Raw genomic sequence first — 14,102 nt, 5'->3', positions numbered from 1 at the left:
TCCTAGATGCTAAAGCGATGTGAGCTGCTCAGTATCATCTTAACACAGACGGTCTGTAACTGCCCAGAACCCAGCTCCGGGTGTATACACGAATGTATCTGTGTCTACATGATATAAACAGTGTTGATAGCAACTTTTTAAAAAAACACACTGAAACCTCAAGACTATTTATGCTTGTTCTGAAATTAATTTTAAAAGCTGCTGCGTATAAAAGAAAAAGAAAACCAATATTATTCTTTTTTCTGCCTCACTTTCATCTTTGAATCTAGGCAAAACCCTCCACGGTTACTGCTGGAGGGAAGAGTTGAAAGGGCATTTCCTTTGACAACCAACAGAGCGCTTTGCTACCCCAAACTAAATTAAAGCTAAGAATTTTCTCTGTATGGCCAATTATTGGGGTTGACATCCACGTAGAAGAGCCGTGCCTCATAAGATCCATACAAACACCCAGACATTACATTCCTGTCTGTCCACACCATCTGTGCGTGTGGTCTGCAGACACGGGATTCCTGTCCATCTACACTGTCCCTGTGTTTGGTCCACAGAGGCAGGATTCCTGCCTGAGCACACAGCAGCACATGTGCAAGTACAGAGTTGGACAGATGATTCCTGTCCATCTGCCCTGCTTTTGCATGCAGTACACAAGCAAGGGGAATCACAATAAACCAATACTCTTTTATTTTTTTTCTTCCTGTAGAGGTTGATTTTTCTTACGTAGTCTGCATCAAAGCTTAGATAACAGTACTACCTGGAAAGACTGAAGAAACATTCAGGTTTACTACTGTGTTTGTGCCAAAATTATTCTTACCAAGGAAAAAAGATGTTTTCCTTTCTACAAAATTTATGCCACACAATATGTAGACATGTGCCAGTTTGAATTTCTCTACGGCGTCTGCATTTCAGACAGTATTTTTGTCATTGCCTGCTCTACTCCTAACCTGTTGATTTTCTGCACTTTACATTATATTATGCCATTACATATGAGTAGAGGTCCACCTGATGGACACCATAAAGCACACTGTAAAGATTAGAAAAAAACCTCAGAAAATTCTGTCTCTTCTATAGAACCACCAAAAGAAAAAGGTCTGTGGAACAGGACGAAAAAACGTGTTTTTTTTTCTTAACAATCTTTTTACTGCAAAGTCATTAAACTTAGATAGGTGATGCCACATGTTAAAGCGCCCTGACAAAGCAGAAGAAGAAGTAGAGATGAATGAATAGAAGGACAGGAGCAATCTCAACTGGTTTATTTGCAACTAGAAGACCTAGTAGGAAACAAGGAAGCCTTCATATTTTTTAAGCCCTCTTTGTATCACAAAAAAAAAGATTGCTGGCTGACAATGGAGAAGGACTAACTAGTTTTGGTAACTGGGAAAGGGGAGAAGAGAGAAGGAAGAGACACCAAGAAATCTTTCAATCATCTGATAGTGATGAAAAGGATAGAGATAGACAATAAGGAACTAGTCATAGCCTGTGCTTCCCCACATCACCCAACCAGTGGATCCTTCTTTTTCCAGTCCAGGAAAACACACTGATATGTTGCCTGTCTCTTCGTGAGATATGGAAGAGACTGGAAAGGCACACAAAATGAAGATCTGTGTGTATAACTAAATATATTTCCCCTTAAAAGAAAAAGAAAAAAGTCTAGAATGAGAAGGTACTGTACTTATTACTTCCAGAGTGCAAATAAACCCGTGCAGTCTTCCAAGTTTTAAACAACTTATGTATGCGTGGTTCTTAAGGATCACTGTATTCCTTTTATGATTTTTTCAACACCATACATGTCAGCAGTTGGCAGAAGTTTGGGTTGCTAGCTGTAATAAAGGAGGTGAAGCCAAGGTTATATCTACTGGTGTTTTGGAGATGGAGGGCGCACTGGCTTGGTCTCAGAAATTACATTTACATTTCAGGTTAATGTGAAAAAAGTGGGAAGAGTAATTTCTTAAACTATTAAACAGATTAAGTGTGGTACAACAGTGAAATTAAATGTTTTAAAAAGTTAAGTTTCCCCCCAAATAAGAATCCCACTGGAAAACCAAGAGATAGCTAAGTTGTTCAGATCCTAAGAAGAACTTGGCTGGAGTCAGCTGTGAGAGCTCAGTTTATTTGTTGTTTACTCAACTACAGGAAATATTTGTATTCACACTAGGAAAGATGGGAATTGGTGGTAAATAGAAAGAAAGAGAACAAAAGACCTAGTTCTGGGACTAAAGTTTTGCTCAAACAAAGAGAACAAAACCTCTAATAACATGGCTGCCCCTTAACCAGGGCTGTATTCAAGATAAAAGATGATTACTTCCCCCAGGCAGCAGTACCGTGATCAGAGTTTAATATATGTTTGGAGACTAAAGCTTTAGGGAAGTTGAGAGACTAATCGTTACTTATACTACTGACGACCTAAAATTGTGCAACATGTTATTGCAAAGGTAAATTTACTCATATTTGAAACTGAGCTTGCTTGACTGCCTCACTGATCTTACTTATATCCATACACTAAATGTTTGATTATGCCAAGTAAAATCAGCCAGCAATCTTTTGATAACTGTCTTCGAGACTTGCACAATCTTGGAGTAATCCCTGAAAGCATTTCTTGGTACTGAAAATACTAACATTTGGAACTACATTTAAGGCAAAGAAGGGGAGACAGAAACCATTCCTTTATTTTGTGTTCAATACAGGTCTGCTCAAGCACAACTGCCCTAAAGATGATCTGTCAAAATCACGACCTTGTATTTGACAGCATTGTCTGCAGACCCCCATTTAAGGGAGGGACTGGAAGCAGGATCGCCATCAGAATCAACCTTCTCATCTTTACCTTTCAGAGTTGGCAGCTATTGTCAGAATCCTCACAGCTTCCCAAGCTAGCATCCAGCAGAAAAATTGTCATCCTCTCCCTACACACATTCACAAATGTCAGGTGGCAGAAACATTACCTCTAGGGAAAAACTACACACCTTTTCTTTGGACATGAATATTTTTTCATCTTAGAAAAGGGGTGTAGAGAACAGAATGTACTTATTTAAAAGTGAAATGCATAACTTATTCAGCAAAACATGAATAGTAGTTTTTTTGAAGACCTGGATTCTTTAGAACATAACGGCATGAATTTAGCAGAACTGAGGGGCATCTGCAGCCATCAGCACCCATCCATTTGCAGAAGCTATTCTAAGTATCTGATGCCTAATTTCATAAATCTATGAGTCCTTTTGATAAACCTGATACACTATCCTATCAGTTTCCAGAACTTGGTATGTAAATTACTGAAGGGTTAGTATCAAGAAACTAGTCCTAATTGACAGCATATATCTTAGATTTCCAACTGCAACATGAAACTTCTGTTTTCCCCTGCATTACCTATTCATTAGCCTGAGATATGGTGCACTGGACTAGGCTCAATCAGATTGATTCCAAAAGGGAAATTATTTTCAGAATTCGAAGGAGCTTAAAACAGCAGATAAGAAAAAAAAAACCCTGTAAACTGAGAGGTATTTCAGTGCATAAGCTCAGAAATAACCTGAGACCACTGTTCATCAACAGCTCACTATTTACTGAAACTGAAGTTCATTCTGTACAGTTAAGACTTAATTTTTCATTATAACTTTTTAAGATGGAGTGGATTAAAATTCTCTGTTGCAGACTATGAATTTTTCCCTACTCAAGCAAAAAAAGCACTCGTTATGTTACTCCCCTGATAACACAGTAAAATCCCCAAAATGCAATATATACTATCATATAGATCATTAATTTTCATTACATATTTCTAGGTGCACAATTGTTTCCACCGTTCCTCCTTCAAGTGAAGAACACATTACTGACATATTAAGTCATACAACTGTTAATCTGTAATCTACTTGAAACCTCCTACATATTTTATTTATGAAACCAATCAGTCACCTCATATCTCTGACTTCACCTTCACCTTGCATGTTTTTGGAATACGCCTTGCATCATCTATCACCTCACCAGTTACAGGTCTTATACAAATTAAAACCAATATCATAGCTGGTAAAATGCTTTTCACCTGTCTGCCACTACCTTTCTACCGACTATCAATATGTGAATTGCTTATTATATAAGACAGTTTCTACAGGTTCGTTAGGCTTTTCTTCCAAGAGAATTAACCACAGATAAAATCTTGCTTTATAGCTTTAGTGTGAAACTGTTCAGTGCACTGTGTGTTCCCTGGGGAATAACACCAATAAATGTAGGAACAGACAATCATAATGTACCAAGCACATTTTGGATGGAGACGATGTAAAAGGACTCGGTGTGTCTTCTAGACAATTTCCAGTGGCAGGTAAAACAGCCCAAATGAACAGAAATAATTTAGTATAGAAAAAGCTGCATTCAGTCAACGAAATATCAGTAAGGATGGTTACACACACGTCTTGGAAAATCATCATATTTTTACTGAGTTCAAACAAGTCACTCAAAATCTTCCTCTATCTGAAATTTCGGTGTAAAATTCCTATTTCTTCACAAAAAAAAATATATTCACAGGTTTATCTCAACAAGATTATTTACATGGCTAAGTGGAATCCTCTCTGTCACCAAAACTTCAGAGTTCCCTAAACAATGTGTCTAAATGACAAGATTTAAACGCAATCATAAACTCACTGTATTTTTCTGGTCAGCCTTCAAACATCATCAATTCAAATACCAAAACAGTGATGCCAAACCAACCCAGCCACAAGAACCGATTGTCGGAAAGTCTCAAATATTTTACCCTTGAGGCACATCCTGCCGCTGGACAACAAACAGGGAGTAGTCGTGTATGGATACTTCCCAACTACCCCACAAACTGTGGAAGTTAAGCAAAAGAAGATGTACCCATAATTTTATTCCTTGAATGAACAACTATTGGCAATCTTGAGCTCTTCTAAACCACTTTTTCTGAGCTTTTGCATCTATCTCATGATCTCATCAGCTAACACAAAGACTGTCAGAAACTGAGGGTAACTGTTCTCAACATAAAATTAGGAGCATAGAAGTCTCATAGAAATAAATACATAAATCCTCTGTTGGATGTATGTGTTTAAAAGACCTGTTCTAATATATTCTCTTTATTTAACTGACAAACAGTGCCTATCAGATCAGTAGTTTGTGCCACGGTAACTACAGAAAACCACCGTATGGTACAACTGCGATGTGAAATGCCAGTAACTATATTTACATTGCACTAATGTTCAGAAATACTATTCACAGACTAAGGAATTATTATTTTAGGCCTAAAATTAGATTTCCTAGTGCAGTCTTCTGAAGAAACCAAGCTACCCCAGTGTTCTTCCTCGTCCTTCCCATGTAGGCTTAACAATTTTAACTGATATCAAACACCAGCGGGTTGGTTGTCACTTATAGAAATGGGACACAGGTTGTCTCAACTGCTAACCTAGACTTGTCCAGCAATCCCAATTTTCTAGTTGGGGATGATGTTGCTTAAATAACTTGGCTATAGGAGTTCACAATCCTTGAATGACAGATACTGTAAATGTGGGAGAGGATGCTGTCAGCAACTATCCAACTTCTTTACATATATTTGTGCAAAGTTTTAGTGAATTAAAAAGCTGTAAAACTATAATAGGAAAATCTTAATAAAATCAACAAATGGAGGAATATTTCTGATAGACTGAAACTGTTTTTTGAAAGCCGAGATCAAAATTGGGAAATATTAGTCCATAGAGCATTTTTTAAAATGTTACGAATGCGTAGAAAGAAAGAGTAGCAAGTATTGTATTGTCATCTGAGTTGCAAAGTAACTTTATAAACCTTAAAGCTCAGTCTCTGAATGAGGCAAATAACCTTTCCCTTCAAGCAAAACTACAAAGCTGCCATTGCAATGCCCTAGAAACTACCGGCCAAGACAGGAGTGAAGGCACAAACAGAAAGCAGACGTGGCTGTTTACAGCGGCGCCAACAGGCAGTTCGCTTCTCCGGCACCGTGAGGTCAGCGACAGCACGGAGCTCGCTCGGACATACATCATTGTTTAGTAATACAAGAAGCCGAGGGTAAAGGTAAAAGGAGGAGGGAGACAAGAACAAGAGTATATGTAAAGCCACGGGGAAGATGAAATGCTGCCCCAGAAAAGACTGCTAACGCTGCACTGAGTGCTGTTACTGTGGTAACCGATGATTAAAAATGATGGGAAAAAAGTCTGGAGCACATGGCAGGGAGAAGGTGCTTTCTTTTAATCTGCGAGGGCTTCTTGAGCTGCGCTTCAGGAAGCGGTGTTCAAGGGCATGACAAAGCCCTGCTTTCTGTGCCTGCTCGGCTGCTGTCAGGGTGCTGGGGTCTGCTCCTGGCAGAGATCCCCCCTTGACAGAAACAATTACTGAGGAGCAAAGTCTGGCAAAGCAAGCAGCGCTGTGATTGATAATCTGGGTGGATTACAGGCCTTCGACAAAAGCCACGATGCTTAAATTTGACAGCTGGCAATGCCTGATGAGAGCCAATTAGTGGATATATATTCACTTCAGCCAGAAGTTTCTTCTGTTTCTAGTCCAACAGCTTCCTGAGAAGGAAGCGTACAGAATGATTTCCCCCACTTCTGCCTGCTCACATGTATGCCAGCTACACTGTCAGTACAGTTAAAAATATACTATAAAAAGTACGTATTTTGGCATCTTTGTATACGAAAGCCAGTAGATGCAAATTTTGTAAAGCTGCAGTTGACCCTACAGGTAGTGGTGGTAAAGGAACCTGAAGAAAAGATAACTTTATGCTGACTCTACATAACACACAGCGTGTAAACAAGGCTGCAACTGCACTATGTAGGTACCAGGTCCACTACAAGTGACAACAGTTCTCAAAACGCTTCACTATTCCTTGAATATTTCATCACAAAGTACATTAATCTGTCTGTTGCTGTTTCAAACACTTTAACCTGGCATTCAGAGAACACTAGAATTCAGAGTACCTTCTGTTCTGCCCAATACGTGCAGGAACCTCTGACATGCAAGTCCCCTTCAAACTCGTCTGTCTTTTCTTAACTTTCATATCACATAGGTTTTCTTTCCCCACTTTTGCATCCTTTTCCACTCTTGCTAGTGCAAGTATGTGGGCACTGTGGTGAAGAGATCAATAAACAAAGATGGATCCAAGTGCCCTGAATCTCATCTCTCATTTCAAACGTTAACTTTTACTTTGTTTTCTCAGCTACTGTTTTCTCAGTGCAACACCACTGCAATCAGACAACTTAAGTACATCTTCCTAGACTTCTTAAATCCCCTTCTGACAGTGGTTTGAGAGGTACCTCCACTCATTAAACGTCAGTGGGCACCATTACACTGCCAGGACATCTCAGATGCTCTTGGAGAACAACGGTAGTTCTGTCACAGAAACAGCACTACATTTAGCAATTACCTGCAGTGATTGTATCCACGTCACCTGAAGAATAAATTCGTTTGCTAATAGGGTAATCAGTCTCATCAGACATGGTTTCAAATCAGGGCGGCTAAGGAAAAGCAAAGACTAACTGCATGCCTCACAGAAACTGTATTATTTCATCAGGCAGGGTGGTAATAAAAACTGCCAGGAGTGTGGTCATGCTGATACAGCTCCATGGCAGTAAGAGGAAAATGCTTGCCTGTCGGTCTCCTTTGACCTGTTTTACATTCTCCTGTTACAAAGAGAAATGACTCCAACCAGTGGAACTTCACGTGGAAAAGTTCACAGCAGAGGAGTGTCAGGTGTCAGTGTGCAGGGTTTCCAGGGAAACAAGTAATAGTGGAAAACTAGCATGTTTGGGGGGAGAAGCTATTCTGGAATCTAAAATTCTTTCCTTTTCCTCATGATCCCATCAACCACGTTTACTTGAGAAACAAATCTTTGCAGTACAATGGCCTCTTAAGGGAAGTCAGCCAAAATCTTTGCAGGGAAGAAGCACGAAGTAGCACAGACAAAACAGCTTTGGGACTTGCATGGCTAGATGAAATATATATTAAATATTGCATAAATGCTAACTATTAATACTACTAGTCATCGCCAAATAATTCCTCTCAATTTATGGGAATGGCAAATAACAGCCCCTCGATTCATACTGGGAATGATATGTATTAAAGATAACTCTGGCAAGAAGGCTGACTATATAACCCATACTTGCAACAGCATGAGGTTTCTTATCTCCCTTCACTAAAATAGAGAGGAGATCTTTTCCCTTAGTTGAGTATAAGTGAATAGCAAGAGTGTATATAGGAAAAACAGGAAAGGCGAGGGACCAGATGAAGTGGAAGTACTAAGGGAGGAAAAAGTAGACTTTACTGACATACATTAGAATGAAGAGGAAGTCAAAGACAAAGGTTGATCTTCTACTCAGTCAAAAGTGAAAGTCATCAAAAGTCATCAAAAAATAAACCCAACAAGCTCAAAGTGCTCATGCCTTTTCTGTTATCAGTCTTCACTAAAAATCATACTCACGTGACTAACTCAACTGTATTTCAATACTCAGAGCATATAATTTTAGATCAGAAACGGAAAAGAACAAATGAGATGGTATTTAAAAAAAATCGGATGTTTTCAAATTTTCTAGTTCTGACTATCTCTAGTAGGAAAGAGCTTATCTACTGTAAGGAAAGCTATTAATGGTTATTTTTGGGAACCTGTGGGAACTAGTGAGGTTTTGGAGGACTCCGTTAAGGTTTCTGACACTGTCTCATACGACACGCTCATGAACAAGTTCAGCTAAGGAAAGTCCTCATTTTGAGCATTGTCAAGTTTCAGATACCACACTCGGAGAAAGAAAAAGACAAATCAAATAAAATTTAAGAAAGAACATAAGGAATGATCAGATATCAAGAATACAAGGCAGATGAAAACTGGAAGAATCGAGACTGCCCGGTTTAGAAAAAAACACAGAGGAGATACCACCGTAAACCAAAAGGGCTGCTAAATAGTGCAAAGAAATAGTCTTTTTTTCTAGGCCTATAACAGATCGGAAAAAACAGTAATGAGCTTAAATTGCAGTAAGGGAGATTACAGATGCACAATGACATTATAATGATAAAGACAGATGAGCAATAGAAAAGCCTTCCCAAGACTGAAGGCTTCCTTCACTAATAATGTTTAAGAACAGATTACAGGTATAATTAGTTCTGCTTTGAAGTGAGATTAACTTTTTATCATTAAAATACAAAAATGTGGGTAAAAAACTGTTTGGGAAATTATACTCCATAGTAGTTATCAACTATTCACTAACAAAATGGGTGAATAAATCAAGTGGGTTACACAGAGGTCTGTCCTGAGCCCAGTATTATTCAGTATCTTTCATCATTAATCTGTGTGATAGAAGAAAATACATGTTTTTGAAATACGTGGAGAAAGCTTAGCGGGGTGGTTTTGCAAGCATGCTAAGACACAGGACTGAAACTCAACGTGTTCTTAAAAGACTGAGGAACTAATCTGAAAATTACTTTCATTTAAGAAAAGGCAGGATAGTAAAAAAACATACCCAGTATTAACCTGTGATCCCATTATCAATAACACTGAATCAAGCTAGTTCCTGGTAACGTCTGCTACAGTATACTATAAAAAAAAATTGGGAAGAATTATAAAACATTATATAATAATACAAGTGAATGAAGTGATTTACAAACAATTCAATTGAATAATACTCCAAGCTCTCAGAAAACAGACACTGATACAGTTCAGAGCCTCCTAAAGATTTCATCACTGTTACTTAACATTTATGGCATCGTAGTGCCTAGAGATGTCGGTCAGGCCGGGCCCCCACTGTGCTAGACACTGTACAAACACAGAGAATGACAATCTTTGCTCCAAACAGCTCCTAGGAGAAAACCCCAAACGTTTAAGACTCAAAGCCCGCAGACAGGAAAACCTCAGCCCATTCAGCGATATATATATATACATGTGCCTTTCAGTTGCAACCCAAAGCTGCAGAATAGTGCTTCGCCCTGTTACAATAAATATATCCTAATGGTTACAACTTCGCTGGACAAGGAAAGGAATAAATGGCATACAGGCTACTTTCTAACAGATGAGTGGTGGATGTGCTGCCACAAAGCTGGCCAAAGCTCCTTGGGTCTCCGTCAATTCCAGCGTGACACACGTCGTGGGGGCTTCTGTATGGCGTATAACCCGAGCACGCTGGCTGGCGCTCGCCACGCTACATCTGGACTTTGTTAGACAACCTTCAGCTCTGTTCTCTTGCATCAGCCCCGGCCCCCTCTGGTGAGGCAGCCTCCCAACCACTGCTTCTCCATGAGCTGCTCACGGAGACAAAGTACTCTGGGAGGAAGTAAATTGGGACCACATTAGCTGGTGACCCTCGCCCTGCAATTGGCCTGCCTTTCCGATGACAGAGGAAATCCCTCATGCAAACTGACAACCAATATGAAACAGGCAGCTCCATTTACTAGAAAGCCTGGTCAATGCCGAATGCCTCGTTAGGAAATGGTCTCTATATTGAGGCACATTCCTGCAATTCAGACCCTAGAAACTCTAAATTAAAACAACATTGATGCCATATCCTCTTTCCAAAATGCTTCTCTTCATCCAAACTTTAATACACATACTTAAAGAAATTAAAGAACCAAAATGTCTTTGGCAGGACTCCTTGCCTCTCTTTCACAGTAATACCCTTCCCGTGCGAGCAACCAGGAACGTGACAGTGTTGGGAAGGGAGAAAGGAGAGTTAAAGCAAGGAATAATCACAGAATCCTCCAGAATCTGTACAACCTTTACTTGAAGAATCTATGTGTCTCCACCAATATTTTTAAATTAATAAAAATCACCTAAAATTGTGTGGCTGAAGAAGTTGGATTTTTTTTAAGAAGTAAATTGAGTAGAATGAGTTGTATCTTTCTACACTCTAAGAAAGGTCAATTAACAGTAAGTCAGTCTGCTAACAGTGGTAGCTATCGTAGCAACTCAATGGGAACCAGCACAGGCAATGAAAAGGCATAATCTGAATCCTATCCTACGCACTTGGATCCATTCACACTCACTATCACAGCACAGTCAGAAAACTGCTTTTCTAAAGCATTATCTCTGTCAGAAGCTCTTTCCAGCTCACAGTGAGATTCAGAAATCAGGCCTATGGTACCTACCACAGCATGCATAACTCTGCACACAAACCACCCCCCTCCGATATTGCTCAGCATTTCTATTTGCATTCTATGTACATGGAATCGGGAATCTTTTAGTCAACTGTGCCTGCCAGCCAACTGAAAGCTGCTTTCCCACCACAAAGTCTAAGCATTTCCTAGAAATGGGATGGACCAAAATACCAAATACTTATCAGGGAGCTCAACAGCTCTGAAACAACGTTAAAGGCAGAAGGAAGGAATTACTGAGGTCAGTATCCCAGCTCTGAATCTGAAGGGTTGAATAAACTTTTTAGGCTCCAGAACTCCTTTTCAAAGTCTTCCAGAAGATCTTGATTAACTGGCATCACTTGCCTTTCTTGAACAGCTGCGTTCAATACATCTGCAAGTCTGAAAGATTTTTCATTCACAATTTCTACTGTAAATTTAGGAATTACAGTTAGACTTTTAGGAAGTTCCTGAAATGCTATACAGTCCCGTGGAACTGCTAACACAGATGGACCTTTGTTCTCAAGATGTAGAAAAGGGTCCATGTAGAGAAAGCTTAAACTGATGGAGCAGCATAGTAGTTTTGTTGGAAAATGTGAAGCTGGTGACCTGTAATAACTGAAGAGGACCATAATGGCCAAGTACGCAGATTTGTTCAAAAGTTCCCTTTGACTAGATCAGTAATGAGGATCCTGTAAAATCTCATAGCCTTCTCTTCTGACCCATCTCCTATTTCTGGAGCTGTCAAAGTTGGTATGATTTGAATTGATGACCTCAATGCAGAAAAAGTACATATTAAAACTATTGTTACTGAAAAAATAAATGTGATGTCAGATCCTCTACAATTTACAGAGGCGGTATCACTATTCTATGATAAGTAACTATGTAAGTAGCTTTTCTTTCAATAGTATTGAAGGCTACACACAAAAAAGATAAGAGATGATACATCCTTAAGATGTAGGATAGATTCTCGAGAGGATGTGCCAAATCTCTGTTAGGTCACATAAGTATGTCTCAGGCGTAGTTTAAATATAGTTTAGATTTTTTATACATAAACATATATTCTGCCTTGGGGATTAGGGATGCACTGGACAATACCTTGCAGCCCCATTATCTGTGATTTTATATTTGTATTTATACTATTTATATATACCTTCTATCCTTGTATTTAAACTAGTCATAGCACAGATGTGTTAAGGAGATTACTTTCTGCTTTCTTCATCTTTTTTTTTTTTTTTTTAAGATGACAATCTTAAAAAAAAAATCTTAAACAATGATGAGTCTTTACAGCTGATGGCAGTTTTGGAACCAGAAACTGAAACCTAAGTCATTACAGATGATGAATCTAAATACATAAATGAAATATACACCAGTTTTCAGCAGGAAAAAACCAAATCACTACAAAAGCCTAAAGATTGTTCCATCTTCACACAATGGATAATCAGAAGGAAACTGGGAAGGGCAAGAGGCATGAAAGCGCTAGAATTTAAACTTAGGACAATGAGAACTGACAATAAAGTTCCAATTTCTCTTGGAATGAGTGGTAATGTATATTAAGGATGCTACATCTACACACAATTACATGAAGAAAATAAGTACTTTACATTGCTGTGACCACTTCTGAATCCTGCTCTAGTAGGAGGTCATCTGGCTAACAAGTGAAAGTAATTACAACTGTTGCTCAAAAGTAAATAATACAAGACTGCAACCTATACTTCTTGCTCATTTTGAAGCTGGTAAAACAATCAAAATTACTGTTCTTAGATTAAACCTTAAATAATTGTTATCTTAAAAATACATGGCCAGTACTTGTGTTTCCTAAGGTAGATGCAGAGAAATCCCTTATCGGAAAGCAGATCTGGTTTTGTCTTACTGTCTTTGACAGCAACAGAAATCATTCGGCTGACAGATGAAATGTTGCACATAAAACTTTATGAAGATGGAAATGGTGGCACTGGAGAAGTTGATACTGGATTGGCAGCAGCATATGTGCTATTACAGGGAATGTGGCAAGGGAATAACTCGGAAAAACCCACCAGAAGTGCTGAAGTGAAAAATCTACAGAGATTTTTCAGATCCTAAAACTCTTATTGCCAGGGATGCCTTTTGCTTCCTCTGTTTTATATTTGCAATGTATTTTTCACATTGCATTCAATGCTGAAACACAGTATTAAACGCTTGAATAGAAACATGCTTTTTCTGATTGTTATACCAACACAAAAAGATCTTAGAAATGGGAGAGGCCAGATGGGTAAGGACAAATCTCCTCACAAGCACAAGACCTCCCAGATTCCACTCTAGTAGCTGGCATTCCCATATGGTGCTCCTGTCGCAGATTAGCAATCACAGTCGAGCCTGTATGGTGGAACACATACATATTTGAGCTTTACAGCAAGGAGAATTTTCTTCCATGTATGCTTCCTCCCTGACAAGGCAAATGCAGACCAGCAAAAGAAGTATAAACGCATTTCCCTGAAGCTGTGGTTAACTGTACCTACAGAAGATAATATCCAACGTCCTTTTCATACACAGTTTCCTATACATTCTATCACACATTGACTACTCAGGCAGTGACATGAAGAAACTTCCCTCAACATTGAGACTTCTCTTTTCCCCACCATGTTTACAGGCTCCATGACCAGTAGGTAGTTAGAAATTGTTATTTACACACTTTCTATCCCTACATACAACAGGATTATACATGATAGTTCCATAAATAAAAATAATAATCTCATACCATGTTAATCGGTTTCTTTCCTAGAGCTCCTCTACTCACCTGCTGCTTGAGCTGTTGCACAAGACGGTCTTTCTCTCGCTTCAGTGCAGCCACTTCATCTTGGGTTTTCTTCTTAGAGGATGAAAGTTCTAGCAGAGCAATATTGGCATCTTTTTCACTAATGGCAGCAAGAAGGGCTTCTTGTCTGAAAAAAAAAACATTTAAATACATTATCATCCTGAAAAACTTAGAGGAAGCCTCTACAAAGAGTTGAACATACCATAAATGCTGTAGCAGTGTGCAACTCCAAAGAACAGTAATAAACATGTTTGCAATAGTT

The 14,102-nt window shown here is 38.9% G+C and overlaps 1 protein-coding gene across 1 annotated transcript in view; it reads right to left on the bottom strand.

Moving 5' to 3' along the window:
* The window catches only part of ERC1 (ELKS/RAB6-interacting/CAST family member 1), a 291,534-nt gene that overhangs the window by 36,549 nt on the left and 240,883 nt on the right, over positions 1-14,102 (bottom strand). Inside the window, exon 15 of the mRNA XM_082488537.1 lies at positions 13,823-13,967. Coding sequence (XP_082344663.1) covers positions 13,823-13,967 — 145 coding nt within the window. The remainder of the gene's footprint in view (positions 1-13,822; positions 13,968-14,102) is intronic.

The sequence above is a fragment of the Vanellus vanellus genome (genome assembly GCF_965231255.1).
Source record: "Vanellus vanellus genome assembly, chromosome: 1".
Lineage (NCBI taxonomy): Eukaryota > Metazoa > Chordata > Aves > Charadriiformes > Charadriidae > Vanellus > Vanellus vanellus.
The sequence above is the reverse complement of the archived record's forward strand: the minus strand, read 5'-3'. Positions and strand labels throughout refer to the sequence as shown.